The sequence below is a fragment of the Tribolium madens genome, unplaced genomic scaffold (genome assembly GCF_015345945.1).
Source record: "Tribolium madens isolate multiple individuals breed KSU strain unplaced genomic scaffold, Tmad_KSU_1.1 Scaffold_1;HRSCAF=32;Tcas5.2_LG8, whole genome shotgun sequence".
NCBI lineage: Eukaryota > Metazoa > Arthropoda > Insecta > Coleoptera > Tenebrionidae > Tribolium > Tribolium madens.
This window is the reverse complement of record NW_025400984.1, coordinates 8,725,806-8,748,710: the sequence shown is the minus strand read 5'-3', so window position 1 is coordinate 8,748,710 and position 22,905 is coordinate 8,725,806. Positions and strand designations below refer to the sequence as shown.

At 31.1% G+C, this 22,905-nt stretch overlaps 4 protein-coding genes across 6 annotated transcripts; 1 reads left to right on the top strand and 3 right to left on the bottom strand.

Annotated features, from left to right (window-relative positions):
• Window positions 1–555: 555 nt before the first annotated feature.
• LOC123003617 (SUMO-conjugating enzyme UBC9-B) lies at window positions 556–1,859 on the bottom strand. Of its 2 annotated transcripts, none has more exons than XM_044396494.1 (6): window positions 1,733–1,859; window positions 1,389–1,688; window positions 1,272–1,338; window positions 1,139–1,222; window positions 825–1,087; window positions 556–778 (listed from the first exon to the last, which is right to left on the bottom strand). In XM_044396494.1, exons 3-6 carry the CDS (start codon window positions 1,335–1,337, stop codon window positions 709–711), a joined length of 483 nt encoding a protein of 160 aa, XP_044252429.1. In that variant the 5' UTR covers window position 1,338; window positions 1,389–1,688; window positions 1,733–1,859; the 3' UTR covers window positions 556–708. The 2 variants fall into 2 exon arrangements, with proteins under 2 accessions (XP_044252429.1, XP_044252430.1); XM_044396495.1 differs by having other exon boundaries at window positions 1,389–1,681; window positions 1,733–1,848.
• A 27-nt stretch (window positions 1,860–1,886) lies between these two features.
• Window positions 1,887–2,659, bottom strand: LOC123003618 (transmembrane inner ear expressed protein). Of its 2 annotated transcripts, none has more exons than XM_044396496.1 (3): window positions 2,369–2,659; window positions 2,173–2,325; window positions 1,887–2,126 (listed from the first exon to the last, which is right to left on the bottom strand). In XM_044396496.1, exons 1-3 carry the CDS (start codon window positions 2,496–2,498, stop codon window positions 2,035–2,037), a joined length of 375 nt encoding a protein of 124 aa, XP_044252431.1. In that variant the 5' UTR covers window positions 2,499–2,659; the 3' UTR covers window positions 1,887–2,034. The 2 variants fall into 2 exon arrangements, with proteins under 2 accessions (XP_044252431.1, XP_044252433.1); XM_044396498.1 differs by having other exon boundaries at window positions 2,173–2,299.
• Window positions 2,660–4,427: 1,768 nt separating this feature from the next.
• LOC123016447 (UPF0047 protein YjbQ) lies at window positions 4,428–10,333 on the top strand. Its single transcript, XM_044416852.1, has 3 exons — window positions 4,428–4,799; window positions 4,853–4,989; window positions 8,643–10,333. The coding sequence occupies exons 1-3, from the start codon at window positions 4,640–4,642 to the stop codon at window positions 8,856–8,858; spliced, it is 513 nt and encodes a 170-aa protein (XP_044272787.1). The 5' UTR covers window positions 4,428–4,639; the 3' UTR covers window positions 8,859–10,333.
• A 3,162-nt stretch (window positions 10,334–13,495) lies between these two features.
• LOC123004402 (interaptin) lies at window positions 13,496–21,418 on the bottom strand. Its single transcript, XM_044397654.1, has 6 exons — window positions 21,275–21,418; window positions 20,878–20,961; window positions 20,343–20,670; window positions 18,017–18,356; window positions 17,360–17,970; window positions 13,496–13,763 (listed from the first exon to the last, which is right to left on the bottom strand). The coding sequence occupies exons 2-6, from the start codon at window positions 20,955–20,957 to the stop codon at window positions 13,554–13,556; spliced, it is 1,569 nt and encodes a 522-aa protein (XP_044253589.1). The 5' UTR covers window positions 20,958–20,961; window positions 21,275–21,418; the 3' UTR covers window positions 13,496–13,553.
• Between the last annotated feature and the right edge of the window lie 1,487 nt (window positions 21,419–22,905).

Genomic DNA, 22,905 nt, shown 5'->3' with positions numbered 1-22,905 from the left:
TCGAATTATTATTTTTGCTATTTTTGTCTTAACCAGCGATTTTCTCAATAATTCTTTTTATGGGAAATTAAAAGTGCTTTCCAACGATACCAAACTTAAAAGTTATAGAAAACAATTCGATGTTATTAGATGATATCCGATTCGGGTACCAAAAATCGCCGAAAATTTTGGCAAAAATCGAAAAAATTAAAATCTTCAAAATTCAACCAAATGCACTTCTAGTGTGGTCCAAAAGACTTAGAAAAGTGCAAAAATATTGTAAAATAAGTAGACATATATATAAAACGTTATAAAAAACGATTGTCTTGGGTCTTCGAAACAATGGTCTGGTCTAATAATTATTGTAAAAATCCAAGCTTTATTTAAATGCATAAAAAAAGAAATTATAATTTTAAGACTACAAGTAAACTAATTGAAAAAAAAAATTAAATTCAAATACAAACAGAAATAAATTCATTTACTTTACATGAAAATTATTATTTGTTAATAATAATCATTTAATTATTTTATTTGTTGTAACATAAAAATGAGGTAATTGTAAAAAGCAACAAGGTATTTAAGAAATAAAATGTTTATTTAAAAATGCTTTACCTATACATGACACCCTAACTCTATCTTATCAAAAAAGTTAAGTGAACATAAATAACTTTAATCAGATGTTGGGAGATATGATGAAACAATACACATGTGAAAATTACTGCGACAACCCTACCACTCCTGTTGGCTCATAGCTCTGGCTTGAGCTCTCACCCTCTTCTCATATTCCAAACGGTTTTGACTGCAAATTTCCATAAGTAACAAAAACACAAGAAAAAATAACTCACCAATAGATTGTATAGGCCTCCGCTTGTGCTGGATCTTTAACATTAGGTTCATTCAACAAATCCTGAATTCCGAGCAAAATCTGCTTAATGGTGATCGCCGGTCGCCAGTCTTTTTCCTCATCTAGCAGCGACAAACACACCGTTCCTGAGGGGTACACGTTTGGGTGGAACAAAGGCGGCTCAAATTTACACTTTGGGGGGATGCTGGGGTACTCATCTTTAAACAACATGCGTAATTTGTAGTTTCCACCCTCCCATGGCGTCTACAACGAAACGATAACCCAAAAATTTCACGAAATAAACGCAAAACTTACCCCTTTTTTACCAGGAATTGAGCATTCCCAATTCATTAAATTTAGAGAACCATCCGGGTTTTTTGAAGGTCGGGCTACAAACCCCTAAGGAAAATTCGGTTACTTTAGTGCGATTTTAATAAAAATTACTCACAAAAGGGTGTTCTTTGCGCCAAGCTTTTCGTTCTTCGGCAAGTCGGGCGGGAGCAATTCCAGACATGCTAGAAATAAAACTTACACAAAAGTATCACACGAAATGACTAAAACTTACTCTAAAGGGCACTGGGGTATTTAATGGGGCCTAATTCAAACTCTAAAGTAAAGTTTAACGGGCTTCAGTACACTCTGACAGTTGACAGACAAAAACTGGGAAAATTAGCAGGGGAATTCGACTAAAATCGACTTGTGTTGGCAAACCTGTCGCAGATTATTTATTCCAGAATAATTTATCCAAACTTTTTGAATGCATAAGTTTGACCAAATTTAATTATTTCAATTGTTTGGTGGCATAAAATTTGGCGGAAAATTTGATTAATTCGACGTACTTGCAGCAATTCCAGACATCTTGGAACTAAATTTTATATAAAATTATCACACGAAATGGTCAACACTTACTCTAAAAGTGAATACAAGGACACTAGGGTATTTCACGTGGCCTAATTCAAACTCAAATGTAAAATTTAACGGGCTTCAAGGCTCTTTGACAGTTGACAGACAAAAACTGGGAAAATTGGCAGGGAATTCGTTGTCTAAAATCAACTTGTTATGGCAAGCCTGTCGCAGTTTATTTATTCCAGAATAATTAATCCAAACTTTTTGAAAACCTAATGTTGAATAAATTTAATAAAACAACTATACCGACTTGTGCAATAATTATTTAAATTGTTTGGTGGCAAAGAATTTGCCGCGAAATTTGATTAATTTGTCGCGAATTGTTGCAAATCCAAGTTAACTTTTTCTTGAATCTTGGCATTCTCTTGATCAAAATCCTCTTGAATGAGTTTCAAGGCTGCAAAAAATCAATAATTAAGTTGTTTTTTTTACACCAAAATTACCTTGTTGCAAATCCAAAATATCCATGTCTTGTTTTTGGATCAAGCGGAGTCTTTCTTGAAACTTTTCGGCCAATTTCTTCCGCTTGTAATCACCCTCGATCTCTTGTTTGGTTCTGGGTACTCTGAACTTGACGCAACAACAGATCAAAATCACTGTAATTAATTAGTGTTTGTGTAAGAAAAAAAAAACACTTACTGATAGCAGTGAGCCCCGAAAAGCAGAAAAACATGACGTGCCAATTTCGGAAGCCGTTAAAAGCGGCTTTTTCGATCCAGGGATCGTTGGTATCATTCGGATTGGCATAAAACGTGGCCATGATTGGCATAATTGAGACGAGGGGTGGTTTGTGCCGCTCCCTTAACACGCCTAGAATTGTGATTAATTTGCTCGGGAATTAATCGAATGTGTGGTCCCAGTTATTGATTTTCGCAGTTTATTGTTTTCATTACAAGAAAAATATAATTGTTTCTTTTAAATAATTGTTAGTCAACGTTGGCACCACTAGCAAATTCATTCATAGTAATTTTTAATAAAAGAGGTTGGCAGTTCCGGTTTTGGATTTTGAAGACGTGCAAAAGCAAAAAAAAAAGGTAACAATTTTGAAACTAAAGCTAAAAAAGAATTTAGAACATGCAATTTCAACCTAAAAACATATTCTCGATTTTTTATATGGCTGAACAACCTCGAAAACATTCAAAAATTTTGTTTTTTTTATATCAACCAGAAAAACTTATTTAATTTAAATTTAACGATTTTCCTTGTGAAATAAATTATAATTACGCCTATTAAGGTCAAAAGAATTGCTAAATAATAATATCTATAAAAATTAATGGTCAATTTTTAATAATTCTAATGTAATCGCATAGAAAAAATGACAATTTAGTTCAAAAACGTACTTAAAGGCTTGAAAAGGGTAAATAACACAGAATGTTTTTGTTATTTGAAATATTTTTTTTCGAAAAAGGGCCAAAGTGGACAGAAACAAACTAAAATATTTAAAGAGCTGTCTTTAAAAAAAATGCTTAAAGATTCAAAAAAACACTCATTTTTGGCCTAATTAAGTCAATTTTCGAGTTTTTAATGAAATTTTGCAAAATAATTCCGTTTCTTGTTGATAAATGTGCTAAAACACATGTTATTTTTTATCCTACTTATTTTTGAGAAAATTTGGAGAAATAATTGAATTTCTAGCTGTATGTCTAATTTTGATAAATTTGAGATATTTTTTTTAAATATTGTTCATAAAAATTGACTTAAACTAAGGATTTTTCTTGCTAAATAAATTCTAATTACATTTATTTAGGTCAAAATAATAATATCCATATAAATTAATGATCGATTTTTGAGAGTTTTAATGTGCTCTCACAGAACAAATGAGAATTTAGTTTAAAAACGTGCTTAAAGGCTTGGAAAAGGGAAAATAACGCGAGATTTGAGTGTTTTGGATTATTTTTGACAAACTTTCTTTAAGAAGACAGCTAAATTGAGCAAAAAATTAAAATACTATCAGTTTCAATTTAATTTGATCTCATTATAAGAAAAATATGTTGTTTCTTTTAAATAATTCTTAGTCAATGTTGGCAGCACTAGCAAATTCATTCATAGTAATTTTTAATAAAACAGGTTGGCAGTTTCAGTTTTTGATTTTGAAGACGTGAAAAAAGCAAAAAAAGTAACAATTTTGAAACTAAAGCTAAAAAAGAATTTAGAACATGCAATTTTTAACATTTGTAAACAGCTTGGTTACTCGGTTGCTACGTTTTGTGTAAAGTCGGTGAGGCTATTTATCTCACTTTAACAAATGTGATTAAAGTAACGCAGGACTAGTGACGTACGTCAAAAGTGTATCATTCCGTCAGGTAGATTATGATGGGGAAAACTGTTTTAGCTAATATTTATACCCTTTATATCATCATAACAATCGTAATCCAAGCCCCATAAAAACTTAATGCCAGAAAGAAATGTTAATTTTTAACTTTAGAACCAAAATGTTGAAATTGTCAAATGTCAAAAACAGACGGAGGTCATGTCGGTTCTTGATTCACACCACCCCCACTAACAAATAAATTAAAAATGGACAATAACCATAATTTTTTAAGAAAATTCCTAACTAATGGGCAAACAATATTGTGGCCAATTTTTTCACCAAAATTTCGATTTGGTGATTTCCACTTGAAATAGTTTTTGATTTTGAGTTTGGCGGGTTGGGGTCGCGCCCGGTCGAACATAGCCGAATGTTTCCGAAGTGTCAGAAACGAACCGCTCACACTGCGGCAAGTCTCCTGTAACCTTTTTAATTTTCTTCTGGAACTGTAATAAACCAATGTCCGCGATGTTTTGCTCATGATAATAATGAATCTAGCCATACCAAGAAGTGTTTTAGTGGTGTTTGATCGTCTGGGTTGTTTGTGAGTGTTGTTAAAATAAACGTTCAAACTGGCGACCGACAGTGATAGCAAGTCAAACATGGCTTCTTCGGCGAGAATTATCCAAAGTAATTCCGCCTGGTTTCAGAAGAAAATCAATTTGAGGCCGCAACACAGGGGCGTACATCTGGTCACTGAAGAGATCCTCAGACAGGTGCCCGAACTGTCGCAGTTCGCCATGGGCCTCTGTCATGTACAGAGTAAGCGAAGACACCAACATGGGACGTTAGGTTAATTCTTATTTTGATTGCAGTCTTGCATACCAGCGCCAGTCTGGCACTCAACGAGAGTTGGGATCCGGATGTCAGAGACGACATGGAGATGATGTTGAACAAGATTGTGCCTGAGGGGCTGCCCTATAGGCATTCGTGCGAGGGCCCCGACGACATGGTGAGTGCCCCACGTGACCACCAAAGCTGCTCGACTCTTCAAGCTTAACTCAAAACACTCTTAATTGATTATCCAAAGGTTGCTAATGGGAGAAATGCTAAAAACCTTGACCTACTTCTCTAACTTCACATGTCATCTAATAATTATGTTGTCAATGAGGAAAAACCAGTGTTTTTACAGAATATTAACTCTGAGACGTTACAGAATCGAAAAATCACCATTCCTGTGTCTCTGACAAACTGCCCGACGTTGTGTATTTTAATTTAAAACGTTTAAAATTTGCTCCTTTGAAATTAAATTTTATTTTTTAACTATAAATAAATGTTAAATTGTATTAAGGAATTCTAATGTAGTGATTTTTGGGCTATCTGATTTTAATCTGAAACGGTTTATTGTAATTTTTTTTGTATAAAATTGGTACAGTGGAACCTCCATAATCCGAATTAGTTTCCAAATACTTCGATTCCTCTGAATATCTATTTTTTTAATTAGTACGAATGTACCAATTAAACAGATGTGCATCTGTTTAAAAAATATACATAAAAAATATACAGGTTGAGTCAGTAATAAGTCTGTATTTCAGTTTTATGTCAAAAATTAATACACAAAATTCAGCATTTGCTATGAAAAATTTTATTTTTTTTTGTGTATGTGTAGTTTTTTTAATTTTTATACGATTCCTAATAATATGTATTAATTAATTTTGAATAGTTCATACAAAAAGAAACAATAAAATTATTATGTTTTCGCTTTGTTTTTAAAGCAATGGATGCTAAAATTCTTATTATAAAAAAGAAATAATAGAAATGTGCAATTTAGTCTTCATCAGTGGCCTATAGTGCCTACACCTACCTTTGAAAACTATTATAATACAATACAGAGTAATTCAGATAGCGACTTGGATGAAATCAAAAGCTGAAAATACTCTTCGAAATAAGCACATTTTTTTTCCATATTTGTTTAATATTTTTTACCATCACTCAATTCTTCAATTTTTTTTGTAAAATAATCAAATTTCCACAAATTGACGAATTTTGAGTACAAAAATACTTCTAATGTACCAGTTAAAGTGCTACTTATCAAGATTTTTCTTTAAAATCCAAATTATATAAATTCTAGTAACCGAGGAATTGGAATTTTTTTTAGAAAAAAACCTATGACAGCCATGAAATTAAAAGTTTAAAGTCGGAAGAAGTTAAAATTTAAAAAACGGCTTCGACCAAACTACTCTGTTTTTAATCTTAATTAAATTCTGTTAAAATCAACGGTAAAAAATAATAAATTGAATTTGTAGATACTAGAAAAACTATTCCAAAGTAAACTGAAAAAAAGTCATGTATACGTTAGCGCATTTTTTTTCTTTTCTTAAAGGTTTATAAAAAACTTTTGATATAGAGGGTGATTTTGCTGAGATGACGGCATAGTTTACCTTTGCTTGTAATCAATTGAGTTTTTGTTGAAATATTGAAATATGAAAAAACTACGGAGTTAGGGTAGTAAATCGTAAATATAATTGATTAACCTTAAGTCGCAAAAACACTTGAAATATGGTTTTCTAGACGTAACATCACGATGCAACAAGTTAAAATACTCTGCGATGCGTAGTTTTCGAGATATTGTTTTTGAGATAAAGTTAAGAATTCTTTTTTTCTTTTTTTTTATTTTTTAATTACCGCATTATTTATCTAAAATGAATAATGTTTTAATCCTTACGTATGTAAAATGTTCCGGGAAGTCGATTAGCGCCGAGAACACTGCAAAATTCGCAATAGAATTATAGTGGAATTTATACAGGGTGTTAAAAAAAGATAGTGGTAGTAGATAGGAGGTAATAATATGCACCAAAACAAGCAACAAAATCTTAACAAACATGAGTTTGTAAAGTAACGGTTTCGGAGATATCGAAAATTATTCTTTTTTTTTTGAAACATTTATTTGCAGTCTGTTTAAACAAAAAAGAGAAGCTTCTAGTGAAAATCGTAAAAATTTTCGATATCTCCAAAATCGTCACTTTGCGGACCATACTATTACCATTTTACATATTTTACAATTTTTTTAACACCCTGTATTTTGGGATATTTTTGACTTTATCAGCAATTTTCTTCATAACTATTTATCATAGGAAAATGATCTTTTTTTATATGATAGAAAATTAAATGTACTTTTCAACGGTGCCAAACATAAGGAGCTAGCGCCAATAATTCCGAAGTTATTAGCAATAGGCCGTTTCGGGTACCAAAAATTGACCAAAATTTTGTCAAAAATCTAAAAATTGAAAATTTCAAAATCGATCGAAATGCACTTCAAGGGCATTTAAAAGTGTATAAAACATCGTAGAGAGACAAATATTAAAAAATTATATGAATACAGGGTGCACCAGAACTCGCGCCCCAGAGAAAAATTTTAAGTAAGATAATCTCCTCTTCCTGGTATCTACCAGGAACATGAAAACAATGTTTAAAAAATTCTATCTGTCAAAAAAAATTGACTTTTTTTATGTCTATTTAATGATACTGATGATCTTGTATTTGTTTTTTTACAATTATTTAGTAAAGGTACAAAAATTTTGCCAATAAAAGCCACAAATAACATTAAACAGAGTTACAATTTAGGATACAGCTTCCTTATATCTTCTTCTAATGGCCTGTAGCAAAAAAAATATATATAAAATTATTTTTCCCCTGTAGCAAAAAAATTATATATAAAATTATTTTTCCAACAGAAATAAATAGAGTCAAAGCGCAAAATTTAAACCTCATAACTTCGAAATTTTTATAGATAAAATTTTATTTAACATTTTTTACATGTTCCTAGTACTTACCTTATTTTTCTCTGGGGCGCGAGTTCTGGCGCACCCTGTATATTAAAGAGCTATGAATTTAGAGCTGAAATAAATGCCGGGAGCTTGGTGGCGTTTGTATTTCAATAAGTTTTAATAATACATACAGGGTGCGCCAGAACTCGCGCCCCAGAGAAAATTTTCAAGTAAGGTAAGATACCAGGAACATGAAAAAAATGTTTAAAAAAAATTTTGACATTTATTTTTTGACATTTGACATTTTTTTATATCTATTTAATGATACTGATGATTTTGTATATGTTTTTTTAGAATTATTTAGTAAAGGGACAAAAATTTTGCCAATAAAAGCCACAAGTAACATTGAACAGAGTTTCAATTTAGGATACAGCTTCCTTGTTTCCTCTTTTAATAGCCTATAGCAAAAAAACTTGGAAAATTATGTTTCCAACAGAAATAAATAGAGTCAAAGTATAAACTTTAAACCCCCATAACTTCGAAATTTTTATAGATAAAATTTTTTTATCATTTTTTCCATGTTCCTAGTATCTTATCTTATATGGAATTTTTCTCTGGGGCGCGAGTTCTGGCGCACCCTGTATATTCATACACGTTATACGCGGTTGGAAAAAAATAAAACTTTTCTTTTCCAAAAAATTGACTCATAGTTTTCGAGTTGTTTTTTTTTAACAGATTTAAATTGTGTCGATAAAAAGACTTCTTTATCATAGGTTTGTCTTTAAATGGTTTGGGAGTAGTGTTTTTAATGCCTAATCGCTTGCTAAATTCTTTGGTTTGGTTTTAAACTTTATTATGATAGTTGAATGTCTAGTTTCAGTAGTTTGTATTTTTGCAGCCGGCCCACGTGAAGGCGTGCTTTTTGGGCTCATCGTTGACGATTCCGATAACCGAAGGCAAATTGAATTTAGGGACGTGGCAAGGCGTCTGGTTGTGCGAACACAGGGACCACGCGGGCTCACGTAAACTGCTCATTACCTTGAACGGGTGTCTCCGCGACGCCACATGTACCCCTCTGTCACCCGTCAGCCCAATGGCCAGCACGAGCAGTTAGGGAAAACACTCGGGTCATTCATTGTCAAAACATTGAATGACTCGAGTGCCTCAAAACTCAACTATTTTACCAACAAATAGAAATGAAAAATCACCAAAAAATACATACAAATACTAAACTTCAAGCTACGAGCTAGTGTCACGCACAGACTTAAAAAATATTTAAATTAAACGACAATATGTACATAGTTGTACATTGTATAATACGGTATGTCCTTTGATAGGCGGTTGCGTTATTGTTTTAGGTGCTGTGCGTTTAGTTTTTTTTTTTTTTTGTAAATTTTTAAGAGTTGATTTGTGCAAACCGATTTGGGAGTGTCGTTGGTGAGTCTCCATTGTTCCTTCTGTTTTTATTGTAATAAGAAAAAAACGAGTTTGTTGACCGTTAAAGAGGCGACGATTCGTACCGGAAGCGCCGCAAAATGGACGCAACACACGGCAGAAACAACCCCCGCCTTAAGCCCTCAAACGAAACTACCACCACAACCCTTTGTACCGTTCTGTGACAATAAAAAAAACCGTCGTCTGTTTCCGGTACGAATCGACATCGTTTCTTTTAAGTGTACATAAAATAACATTACGGGTTGTAAATAATGTGTGTTGTTACGGACTGATGCTGTCTGTCTTCCTCCCTTTAGCAATATCCATTTAGTCTTCTCCCTCGTCCCTATCCCCTCCACATTTTCTTATTTTTTTTCTTGAGTTTGTTACTTTACAATCGGCATACAACGACAAATTTTCGGTTTTGTGTTCGCTACTGTGACAAACAGGGTACGTAAATTGATAGTTCCGTGCGACAAGCGCGCCCTCTGGATGGTCGTCCGTTCACTTTTAATGTGGCACGTTGTTATTTACACGATTTTTTCTCGGCTGAGGCGAAATTCAACAAATCGTGGCTTACATTCAATCACATTCCTTTAGATATTAAGTGCATCCTATGACAGCATTTGTTTTGTTGGTTAGATATTTTATTTTTATACGTCGGACTGCTTACACGCGAAACGTGGACGGAAATACACGTTAAAATTATTTTTTCTACACAAAATAGCTATTTTACGTCTCTAAAATGATTTTTTTGCTCGGCTTCGCCTCGTCCCGAAGCACAAATAACTAATCGGTTTTTGATTAATTAATCAGTTATTTTGATCAAGTTGAAAAAAATATATCGACCGGGTGGGTCAAGTTTTGTTCCCATGCCCCAAAACATCTCTTTCTAATTTTCTAAAATTTTTGATCAGTTTATACGAAAAACAGCAATACGATTTTTTGATAAAATCGTTTTTTTTACGAGTTTATCGGATAAATGATTGAATTAAACCTTGTTTTATTTCATAATTTTAGTTTAATTATGAAGAGAAGGTGCAGATAAAACTTAACTCACCTGGTATATTATACAGGGTGTGTTAGAACTCGCGCCTCAGATAAAAAATTCAAGTAAGATAAGATATCAGGAACATGGAAAAAATGTTTAAAAAATTATTTCAAAAATTTATTTTTTGACATTTGAGATCTTTTTATGTCTATTTAATGATACTGATGATTTTGTTGATATATATGTTTTTATAATTATTTAGTAAAGGTTCAAAAATTTTGCAAATAAAAGAGTTACAATTTAAGATACAGTTCCCTTGTTTCCTCTTCTAATAACCTGTAGCAAAAAAACTTGGAAAATTATTTTTCCAACAAAAATAAATAAAGTTAAAGTGCAAAATTTAAACTTATAATTTCGAAATTTTTGTAGATAGAATTTTTTCACATTTTTTCCATGTTCCTTACATGACATTTTTCTCTGGGGCGCGAATTCTGGCACACTCTGTATTAATAAAAAAAACTTTGATATTTATTTTCATAATTACTTTGTTTTTATCTACATAATTTAGCTTAAAATAATACACACGTTTTGTTTAAAACCTTAGCTTATTTTTTATGTTTATTAATTTTTTTCAAGCAAAGTTAAGAACTAAGCAGTTTTTGATTAAACGGTCCATTTTGGCCCAAAAACAATATGATGTGGATTCGGTTATGTACGATAAATATGGTCTTCAAAATTTCTAGTTTTGTATTTTTTTTCCATTTGGCAACTTTATCAGAAAGTCTGTCTAGACAGAATTGTTAAAATAAATGATAATTTAAGAAAAAATAATGTCATTAAACTTGGTCACATTTTTATGGGTTTGGTTTTTGATAAATTAATTTTCGCAAAAAATACAAGGTGTTAAAAAAAGATTGTAAAATATTTCAGGAAGTAATAGTATGGACCAAAACAGACAAAAAAGTCTTAAGTTTTGCACGGTTTCGGAGATATCGAAAATTATTCATGTTTTGAAACATTTATTTGCAAACAAAAAAGAGAAGCTTTTAGCCAAATTCTTACAGTTTCCTATTTCCTATATTTCATTATAAATCCATTAACATATAAACTAGAAATTCTAAAAATTTTCACATTCAATATCTCCAAAACCGTTACTTTGCGGACCCATGTTTATAAAAACTTTTATTTTGGTCCATCCTATTACCTCATTAAATAATTTACAATCTTTTTTTAACAGCCTGTATAGTTTGAGCAGAAAATGCTTTGTCTTTTGGTTTCACAATTTCGTTATGTTTACTAGCGATATGTTTTCATTCTTGGGGATAAAATCAAGCTTAAAATAATACACACAAGTTTTTAAGAAACAATTTTTGTTAAAATGTTTGCAACTTTAGTCTATTTTAATGTCTATTGAAATTTTGCACATTGAAATACTGCTTATTTTGATTCAAAAACAATCTATGATTGTTTGTAAATGTTGTTCTGTAAATGTGTTTTTTTCGAATTTTCAAGTTTTGTATTTTTATTTTTTATTTTTTTTTTCAATTGGCAACCTTATAAGAAAGTCTGTTTAGACAAAAATGACGTATAGACCAAACAATTAAAAAAACGCAGAACTTAAAATAAACTAAATTAAAAAAATTATTTAAATCTGGTCACATTTTTATGGATTTGCTTTTCATAAATAAAGTTTTTCCGCAAAATTCTCTCTATACTTTTTTGCTTTTAGGTGTATTTTTGTTTTTTTACAATTTCATTATGTATATATATGATCTTTTTTCATAATTGAGTAACTTTTATTCAATTCAGCTTGAAATAAGATTTTAAGAAACATTTTATTGTTTAAAAAAGTGTTTGCATCCTTGGTTTATTTTTTTCAAAATTTCAAGTTCTGTGTTTTTATTATTTATTTGTTTTTTTTTTCAATTGGCAACCTTATAAGAAAGTCTGTCTAGACAAAATTGTTATAAACCAGAAATTAAAAAAAAAACGCAAAACTGGTCTATTTTTATGGGTTTGTTTTTTATAAGTTAGTTTTTCTATAAAATAGATAGTTTAAGCAGAAAACGCTTGGTTATATACTTTTTTGTTTTTTGAAATTTTTTTTGTTTTTCACAATTTTATTATAAGAGAACGAAATGATTGATGAAATTTCGTTTAATAGCGTGTAAGTAGCCTTGATTCCGTTCACGCTTCGCGTGTAAATAGCCCCGCCATTTGAATATATTATTTTTACAATTTTGTTTCTTTTTTTCGATCCTTTTCATTCCTGCAACTAGTCAACCAAATGTCTCACTAGTGTAGATAGATGAACACTAAAGAAAAATAACAAGAAAATGCAAATTGTTGAGATATTGTTTAAAAGAGAACTTTTTGAATTTAGCTAGATTTTAGGAATGTAATAACCGGAAAATGTGCATAGGGGGACGAGATAAAATTTTCGTTTGGTAGATCGACATATCAGAACCGAAACGTCCATGCAATAACGTCGTTTTGTTTGTTTTCGACAGGTATTTTTCCGGCCAGTTTGTTTTGCACACGTCCCCCTTGTCGATTTTCCCCAATTGTTACCGAGATTTCGGCAAAAATACGGCTCGATTTGCGCAATAAAACCGCTTCGAAACTCCAGGATTTTGCTTTTTTGTTGTTTGTAAAAAAAGAGTTGAGTTGTACCCATCCGTCCTAATCGTGTAAGTATTATATTGTGAACGTGTGGCAGAGTGAATAACGCCTATACGATAACATAGCTGTATTTTTGCCTTTTCGTCTATTTAAAAAGCTCGACTCTGATCGAATTATAAAATTGAAGAAAAAAGTTGGGTTTATAAATAGTTCACTGCCACTATATGCAACTTGTAAATATTTGTTTACATTTCGTTTGTTTGTTTTCGAATTATTTGATTAGTGTTTTACTTTGCTCACAGATTTGATAAAATGAAACGACCTAAATTCCTAAAATTGTAAATAAAATTTCATAGATTTAAGGACACAGAGAATTTAATAAAGATAATTGCATATCACCATGAAAATGCCCCCCCACTCCTCTGTTCCCACCCCCTTGTATAACCTCTTATACGAGATATATTTTCATAATGTGTGCAATTAAATAATATTTTGAAAAATATACGAAAATCTGTGAGTAAATCAAAATATACTGATCTGATGTACGTACTGAGTACCAATTTGAAAGTGTGGAAGATTTTAAATCTGTAGGGTTGGCTGCATTGCAGCCGATCTCGCATTCTATATTGTACCTAGGCGCATAATTTGCATAAATGAAATAAATATAAATATTCACAAAGTGGCAACCCACTTATTTTACCAAAAACTTCTTCCAATTTTTATTAGTTGTAGTTACACACAAAAACTAAACCTAAGTGTTAATTAATTTGAAGCGGGGTCGTCGATTTTATGGGGACCTGGACCCTCGTTGACCTTCTCTCGCACTGTCTTGTATGTGGCTCGCATCTCGTCGAGGGCCTTGCCGAGGCCTGTCTTGATCTGGTTGAATTCTTGAGACACTAAGGATAATTTACCCAGGAGGAAGTTCAGATTTTCGTCCACTTCGGTGATGCGGCTGGTGATGGTGCCCACCTAAAAAATAATAAAACGCTTAAGTCAACAACGCAGCTGGCTAGAATATTAGATAATTATACTGATCGCAAGCGCAGTTTTTTTAATTAAAATTCGCATTCTTCAAGTTCGTTGTTTTTGTTGTGAAACAATGATGGACATATAAGGCAACCAGAACTTGACTTTTTACATTTTCACGTTAAAAAACTAAACACAATAGTAGTTAATACAAGTAAAGGAAAGTTCATTATTTGTGAGTGTTTTAAAATAAAAATTTATTTTTAAGACTCAAGATGACATGATAAAAGAATTTTAAAGAAAAAAAAATGTGCTTTGATACCTATAAAAGAAAAATAGTTACTGTACTTATAAATAAGTTTTCTTATTCCGAGCTGCATAAAATAAGGCACTAGAAAAATTGGTAGTTTTCACATAGCCTTGACCTTGCTGTTATCAAATAAAAATTGACAACGTTTGAAATTACGGAAAGACAAATTGTTTACATTGCGATAAGATGTGTGCACTTTCATTCAAATCAAAATATTTATTTATTATTTATTTTATGGAAAAATTATCAGCACGTGTGGGTGCTGTATCAAGGATTAATCATGGTGAAAATGATGTTTTAAAAATTTGGGAAAAATGTGTTTATATAATCACAAATTTCTGTCAATAAACCGATAAATTTACTTGTTTGTAAATATTTTTTATTTATGTTTCAAACTACTAATCACTACAAATTTAAAAATTTATTGCTGATTGAAATATTTGCGCAATGTAGGAATAAATAGAGTGTCATCCTCGAAAATAGAATCGTTTATTATCTTAAAAATTATTATATTTTAGAGATTTTTAATGCACTTATCACACGTGCTAGAGTTTAAATTAACGTTTTTTTTGTTGTTGTAATGGAACAATTTGTTATAACATAGGTGGCAAGTACGAAAAATAATAAGTTTGCAAATATTAGTGGAAAGAAAAAGATAAATTATTATTTATTATCCAATTTGAGCTCAATGACCCGTATGTGTAATTTTTCATCATGAAAATTATTGTTTTATTTTCAGTTGGCGTTTATTATTTCTCATGGTTATAATTAGAGGAAATCAAACAGAAAGAGTTAAGTGCATCCACCTATGTTTTTTACTAGACTTTTAAAATTTTAGTTATTTATAATCTGTTTTGCTTTCGTATTCAACAGTTTAGATTTTCTGTTCTCCATGTATGTAATTCTTAACAAAAAGTTTGCTTTAAAAATAAGGAAAGTGCATTTTTTATTATTTAAATTTAAAATTTTTTAAATTATATAAAACATGTAAAAGGTCATTTTTTACAAACAGCTGGTCCAAAAGTTGGCATTTTTATAAGAGAAAAATCAACAAAGTGGCAATTTGTAGCTAACTGAAATACAGGGAAAATAATTGTCAATTAATTTCAAAAATTCAAAAGAGTAAAATTTACTCAAAAAAATCAATGTTTAAGTCACCATCACAAGTTTTCCAAATTATTTGGGCCTAATGACCGGTATAGATTTCCTATTTTTCATTTAGTTATGTAGAATAATTTTTTCCACTTCAAGTCAATAATTTTGAATTTTTGACAAAAAATTTGCAATAAAATAAGAAAAGTGCATTTTTTGTACATCCTCCCAAAAATATTTTACACAATTTAGTCCCTAAAACAAGTCTTTTGGACTTTTCAAAATAATCTCTAAAATGAGTCTTTTTCCGAAAAAGTCTACAAAACGTTTTATTTTAGGAATTAATTTGACAAAGTCCGAAATAGACTAATTTTAGAGGCTAAAATGTGTTCATAAAAAAGCTATATTTGAGAACGTATACAAAAAAACAGAGAAATTCGAATTTGAATGTGTTTTTGGGAGCTTTAAAAAATTGTTTGTAAAAAACAAACTGAATTTTAAGAACTTGCAACAAAAAATAACTATTAATTCATTCTTCAAATTAGTTATGTTATAAGGAGTAAAAGTGAGAGTTTATGAGCTGAACGTTATTTATTTAATAATTTAAAATAAATATTTTTTTTTATTTTTTGTTTTAAATTTCTAAAAGCTCAGTTTTTTATACAGGTAGGTCAAAAGTTGTCATTTTTATAAGAAAAAAATCAACAAAGTGGCAATTTGTAACTAACTGAAATACAGGGAAAATAATCGTCAATTAATTTCAAAAATTCAGAAAAGAAAATTTACTCAAAAAACCAATGTTTAAGTCACCATCACAAGTTTTATAAATTATTTGGGCACAATGACCGGTATCGATTATTTATTTTTCATTTAGTTATGTAGAATTTTTTCCACTTCAAGTCAATAATTTTATAATTCTTAATAAAAAATTTGCAACAAAAATAAGAAAAGAAAAGTGCATTTTTTGTATATACTCCCAAAATTAGCTATTTTACAGACACAATGTAGTCCCTAAAGTAAGTATTTTTTGGACTTTTCAAAATAATCCCTTGAAATGAGCCTTTTTCCGAAAAAGTCTACGAAACACTTCATTTTAGGAATTAATTTGAAAAGTCAACAAAAGACTCATTTTGAGACTAAAATGTGTTCATAAAAAGCTATCTTTGAGAACGTATTCAAAAACAGAGAAATTCGAATTTGAATATGTTTTTGATAGCTTTAAAAAATTGTTTGTAATACCAAAAAAACTATTTTTTCATTATTTAAATTAAACAAATTAGTATTTTATGTTATTAGAAGTAAAAGTGATACTTTATGTGGCGAAGCTAAACCCTATTTATTTAATAATTTAAAATAGGTAAATTATTTTTTTTTAATTTTAGTTTTAAAAATTTAAAAGCTCAGTTATTTTTATACAGATGGTTCAAAAGTGCACATTTTTAAAAGAGAAAAATCACTAAAGTAGCAAACCACTATTTAAATTAATTTGAGCTCATTTTTAATCATAAAAATAACAATTTTTTCCAACACTAATATTTGATACTGTTTCTTCCTTACCTTTTAATCCCTTTGTTACCCTTAATTTACGCTTTTCTGTAAAGTACGTCGTCAATCACAACGTCTTTTTTAAGTGCGTACATAAAATTGGCATTTTGTCAATATTATTATATTATTATATTGAAAAACAATAAGACTAGTCTTGAAGCACGAATTCGAGTTTAAAAAGAATGAGTGCTTCAAGGTCTACATTCATATGAAACAAGTTTTTTATACTATTTTTCGTAATTTGCCATCTTTATGTCGTTTTTATACATTTTTTTTTACTTTAATCGATTTAAGAATTGTTATGACAATTGGTAAAGTCAATTTTAAAAGTCAAAATTTGATCTAGTCGCCTTTTAACTATTAAGACATCGCACATGATGACGTAACTTGCTTAATATGTCTATTAGAAAATCAAAATAGAGGTAAATTACACTTAGCATTTTGTCAATTTTGACAGATTTCTTTACAATAATTTTTGAATTCAGTAAAATTTCTTATTCAATACTAAACACAAGTTTTATAGTTTGAAAATCTCGGTCAGGTCAGGTCAGGTCACTACAACCACGATTTCTGAAAATTCTCGTTACTAATTCAACTTTGTTATTTTTGTTGGAAAGTTAAGGGTGGGGTTTGAGTGCATAAAAATTCTTACTTTTCCCTTCATGTTGTCCATGACATTGAGCGACCCATTCACATACTGATCCGTCTGATTCTGCAGTCTATTGAGCGTGTCCGTGCTCGCACTCATCTGCTGGTGCATAATCCCAATCTGCCTCCACACTTGGTCAATCTCCTGTCCGATTTTCGCCGTCAAATTGGCCAAAGCGCCCGTCTCCTCATCCAAAACGGACATTTCGAACGTATCAAACCTCTCACTAATCGCATCATTCACGTCCTTGGAACTCGCTTTAATCAACTGTTGCATTTCTGCAATTATCTGATGCACTCCATACTCCACTCTCCTCTTCGTATCCAGCACACTATCTGCCGTCTGCACCATCACCTGCTCCACCTTCCCCAAATTCTCGATCTCCGAGCGAATATTCTGCGAACTGGAGGCAAACTTCCGGGAGAGGTTGTCGATGTTTCCGGTGATGGCGTCGATGGATTTCGTGACGTCGCGGTGTCGGCTCGCGATGTCGTCCCGGAGGGTTTGCCCCTCCTTCAGGGTGGCGTTCTGGAGGGACTCGAGGTCGGCCAGCTGGGGCACGTGCTCCAGCTTGGAGAGGATCGCCTCCATGGAGGATTTCTGCACGTCGAGGGCTGAAATTTTAGCTTGTAACCTAGTGTAAAACTGGAAAGGAACCACCTTGGAGGAAGTCCGAGTTGCTCTGGTCCTTGAAGTTGCTTGGAACGGCAGGAATCCTGTTGTTGTACTCCGCCAGTTTGCTCTCGTATTTCTCCAAAAGTTGCTCGCTCGAGTTTAATTGACGTTTGACTTTTTCCAAATTCTCCGATGATTTGTTGTTCAAGTCTCTCATGTTTTTATTTTCTTCTTTCATTTTGTTTAAGTCTTTTTCCATCGATTTGATTGTTTCGGTGACTTCGTCGATTTTTCCGCCGAGGTCCGACTGGAGTTTGTCAAGGTCGGCTTTGGTGAGGGCGGTGAGGGGGTCCGATTTAGGGGTGTTAGCTTGCAAGTTGGATAACTGCAAAAAAGAATTGTGGCAACGTTGGCATTTAAATGTTTTTTATTTTCATAAAAAACTGTGTTGCTAGATGAGTTGGTACAACATTTTTTAAAAGCTCAACAGATTTGGAACTGTTATAAACATAAGATTATTTATGGCAGAGGATTCGAAATGTTTTGATTAAAGTTTATGAACTTTATGAACAGACGGTAATAAACTTGTTTTTGTATTTTTGTATATTTTTGCTCCTTTCCGAATCAATATTTTTACGAAGTGTTAAATATTTGGAAAATCAACTAATATTTAATGGTTCATTTAAGCGCAAATTTATTACAAGTTGTAAGTTTTATTTATGTTTCAAGTTTATTATTAACTTCTCAAAAAATCCAAGTCCAATTTGAAATAATTTTTGTTTTTTTTTTGGAGAAACCGCAACCGCAACAATCAGCTCTCGTAACTTTTCCAGTACAAGGCAATCTTTATAATCATTCGATTACAAGTTAGATTACAGCAAAATTAACAAAAAAAATGTAAAATTGGTGGTATTGATGATGATGTTCTTCAAAAATGTATTTTTGTTGAATTTGAGGTTTTTATTAATAATTATTTCAAAAACTAAAAGTTTAGAAGTATAAAATAACCTACATTAAAAAAGAGAAGAAATCACATCGTTATTATCAAAATCAAAGATTTTTTTTAATTATTGCAAAAATGTTAAAAAAATTTTTTTTTAATTAATAAAATTCATATTTCTTTCGTGAAAGTTGAAGTGTCAATAATACGAGAAAAAAAAATAAAACAACCATACTTATATGAAATGGTTAACAAATAAATAAAAATAAAAAAGAAACACAAAATATTAGAGAAAAAAACAAGTTTAATAATAATTATAATTCGAGGGGTCGTTAACTTGAAAATAATATGTAGAATTAATTCCAATACTAAAAAAATTACACCGTAATTCCAGTAACTTCGATAATTCCAAAATTATTCTGATACTTGGAAGAAATTCAACGTCATTATGAAAAGAAATTATCTCCGATACTTGCAAAAAGAATTAGTAATTTTAGAAAAATTCGAATAATTCTAAAAAAATTCACGAAAACTCCGATAATTTCATTGGTTACAAGTTAATTTCTGTAATTCCCAATTAATTCCGATAGTTCTTAGAAATGCAACGTAATTTTCAAAACAATTATCTCCGATCATTTCTAAAAGAATTCCAGTAATTCCAAATAATTCCAATTTCGACTAAATTCAAAAAATTTGTACAATTAATTTCAGAATTAAGGGCCCCTTGTAACAATTTAAAAAACTGAAAGGTTTTTCAAATTTTCTTTTGTTTTGAGTTTGCAAAATTCTTCATTTTTTCAGATGCAACCCTCTATAAAACACTCTTCTTTTATAAATGAGATAATTTAAGGATTATATCTATCTACAGTTTTTTTTAGCAAAAAAAATTTCATATAAGTTGCCATTTTGACAAAAAATCGCACAACGCAAAAACACAACAAAATATTATTTTCTGAAAACGAATGATTAAAAAAACACTTGGATTCATACTTTTTGTTCATCTTGTATAATTAAAACTAAATACAGCGTAATTTTAAAGTTTGTGCAAATATTTTAACAGGTAATTGTAGGGCTCAAAAGAAGTCAAAATAACTAAACTTGCTTTACCGATTTTTATAGTTTTTGAGATTAAAAAAAATAAGTCAAAGAAAAATTTTTCAAATATTTGCAAAAATGTTTAATCAATTAAATAAATATTTCCTTTTGTGAAATTTGAAATGTTAATAATACGTGAAAAAAAATAAAACAACAGTACCTGAAACAGTACATGAAAAACAAATAAATAAAAGAAAAAAGGAAATAAAAAATATCAGGAAAAAAACAAAATATAGGAACCATCTTTGCTAATTCTCGTAGGAGGAAGTTGAGCAAAGATTTTTTACAGAAAAAAAAAAACACCAAAACTTGTTTATTTTTTCTGTAGAATCCTACCTTATCAATAATATCGCTCTTCAACTTCTCTACAATAATAGGCAGATTCTTCTGTATATCCTCCACCGTGTCAAAGGTCTTCTGCAGCTGAATCCTCTCTCGTTCATCCTTCATCAAAATCGTCTCGACAGCCGCCAGTCTCTGATCCAATCTATTAATCGTTCCTTTAAAGGGCTCCAAAAGCTTGATTCTTTTATCAATTGAGATCAAGCCTTTTTTCAATTGCTCCCCCAGTACCCTTTCTCGGTACTCATGCCTTTCCAATTTATCCTCCGTAGCCCGCACAACATTAACCACTTGAAGGATGGCATCACGGATGTCATCGTTACTAAAAAAAAACATCAAATCTCGACTTTATCGCCCCATAAACCCACATAAATCATCAAAGTGCATCTTGTGTGCAGTCCAGATGCGAATGGAATATATAAATAAACCCAAGTTCGTTTACCCCCCAAGTGGCGACACTCTTTGAGTGAAAATTAAGTGATTACGACTTATTATATTTTCCTCATCAAGAACTATTTTTGATACTCACGTGACTGTGCTTCTTCCCACAGCTGCTGCTGGTGCGGAAGTGGCGGCAATAACACCCAAAATTAACACAAACCGACACATCGTCCTAAAAACACAAACACCACGAAATCAATTAATGCGAGAAGAAATTTAATTATTTCGCGATAAGTTGTGTATCTATGACCCGACCATTCGACCTTTCCCCCAAGGCTGATCGACTCTTCCTAGAAGCAAGATGAGGGTTGGGGTCCACTCTCTTAACTAAAGACTAACAGATGGCTGCGAATTATGCTGGCGCCCCGGATTTTTTTCAAAATTAATTGGATTTATCAAGCGGCGACTTCAAGGAGCGGTTTTTTCCACCGCTCCAATTCAAAGTGATTTTTTTCGAAAATGAAGATTATGCAAAGTTGACTCACCTGTGGATCTGTGTGCGACTCACCGAAGAACTGTTTTCTTCTTGTTGCCTTGTCGAAGGGCACAAGAAGACTGATCGGTGCAATTATTCAAAAATAGTACAAAACCACCCTTCAATCATTGCCCTCAAGCCCTCTACACACCAGTAGCGGTAACCTCAAGGCCTGTTACAGTTTTCTGTAAGAACAATAAATGCAACGAGAAAAACGTTAGTGAACATGGGCGTCATTTGGGGGGGGCAAGGTGGGGCATGCGCTCCACCCCTGGAAGTTAGCCTAAGACATTTTTCAGAAGTTTTATTCCGTTAGCGGTAAATTATTTTTTTTTCCAATTTTGTTGTGAAAAGCAACCATTGTGATGTCAAATGTGTTTAATTTTATCACAAGTTATAAAATATGACTTTATTTTATCACTAGTGTTAAAAAATGTGACAAAGAAAACAAATAACACTATTTTCATAGCAACGCCACGACTTAGTATGATTTTGGAAAATTATTGAAATCACAGATTTTAAATTCGAATTTAATGCCTATGCTTTTCACAACCAAATTGAAAAAAATCTTGTATAAAACACGATTGAACATTTTTTATTTTTTTTTATCATAGATGATTTTGGTTGAGAAAACGAAATTTAAAACTTTTATTTCTTTTAATTTTTTTATTTCTATTGGTTATTGTTTTTTAAATGTATTTTGAAAGAGTTTTTATTTTATGTTTTGATTTCCAGTTACCATTTTTCTTAGTATTTATTGGTTCATGTATTTACTGATTTGTGTTATTTCATGCTTAACTTTTATAATTTTTATATTTTTTTATTTTTTATTTTTTTTTAACTTCTACACTTTCATACTCCAATTTATAGTTTTAGAGATTCCTGTCTTATGTTTTCATTTATAATTTCTGTTAGAAAAAATATGGTTTTATATTCCTATTTTGTATAGCATGTTTTTGTGTTTGTAATAAAATATGTATTTTTAAACTGCGATGAGGTTGCCCCTCTCTAAAAAAATTTGTAACGACGCCCATGTTAGTCAATGACTTTATTACGGTGTTTGTGCTTCCAAATTTATTAATTAAACATATTTTGTATTTTTGTAAGTATTTTACATATAATTTGATATAATTTTTGTGAATCCAGTTTCCTTGTGTTTTTTTATAATGTTGACTCACTTGTGACTCATAAAAAATGGTATTTGTGTTAACTTATCAAAAACACAAAAACCTGATTGTTCCACTTATTCAAAAACCATCTTTTATTTTTTGTTTTTTGGCTTGATGAATAATGAATTAATCTGTTGGCAATCCTGACTTTAATTTTTCAAGAAAACCACTAGAGTAGGCTTCTGATTAACAACAATTTAACAATTTTGGGGAGTTGTCCGTCACGTATTTGTCAAGCAAAATGGTATGCGGTTGCATTGTTACAAATTATTAACGAAAATAATTTCAAATCTGTTGCCAACTTAAAGAGTCCTAAATAATCACGGTGTTTAGACCAGTAGTAACTATCTCAAAGCTTGTTAGAGTTCTTTGAAAGACACAAAATAACGTAAATTTTTTTATTAAACATATTTCGTATTTTTTTAATATTTGCGGACGTGACATAATTTTTCTATACAGTTTCCTGTAATTG

Bases quoted from the DNA above. Each gene is read 5' to 3' on its own strand.
- LOC123003617 (XM_044396494.1), bottom strand. From the start codon at position 1,337: ATGTCTGGAATTGCTCCCGCCCGACTTGCCGAAGAACGAAAAGCTTGG. The intron at 1,223-1,271 runs GTGAGTAATTTT...AATTTTCCTTAG, and splicing joins GGCGCAAAGAACACCCTTTT to GGGTTTGTAGCCCGACCTTC. The intron at 779-824 runs GTGAGTTATTTT...GGAAATTTGCAG, and splicing joins GAGGCCTATACAATCTATTG to TCAAAACCGTTTGGAATATG.
- LOC123003618 (XM_044396496.1), bottom strand. From the start codon at position 2,498: ATGCCAATCATGGCCACGTTTTATGCCAATCCGAATGATACCAACGAT. The intron at 2,326-2,368 runs GTAAGTGTTTTT...AATTAATTACAG, and splicing joins TTCGGGGCTCACTGCTATCA to TGATTTTGATCTGTTGTTGC. The intron at 2,127-2,172 runs GTAATTTTGGTG...GATTTTTTGCAG, and splicing joins TATTTTGGATTTGCAACAAG to CCTTGAAACTCATTCAAGAG.
- LOC123016447 (XM_044416852.1), top strand. From the start codon at position 4,640: ATGGCTTCTTCGGCGAGAATTATCCAAAGTAATTCCGCCTGGTTTCAG. The intron at 4,800-4,852 runs GTAAGCGAAGAC...TTTTGATTGCAG, and splicing joins GGGCCTCTGTCATGTACAGA to TCTTGCATACCAGCGCCAGT. The intron at 4,990-8,642 runs GTGAGTGCCCCA...GTATTTTTGCAG, and splicing joins GCGAGGGCCCCGACGACATG to CCGGCCCACGTGAAGGCGTG.
- LOC123004402 (XM_044397654.1), bottom strand. From the start codon at position 20,957: ATGTGTCGGTTTGTGTTAATTTTGGGTGTTATTGCCGCCACTTCCGCA. The intron at 20,671-20,877 runs GTGAGTATCAAA...GTTTTTTTTTAG, and splicing joins GTGGGAAGAAGCACAGTCAC to TAACGATGACATCCGTGATG. The intron at 18,357-20,342 runs GTAGGATTCTAC...TCTTTTTTGCAG, and splicing joins AGAGCGATATTATTGATAAG to TTATCCAACTTGCAAGCTAA.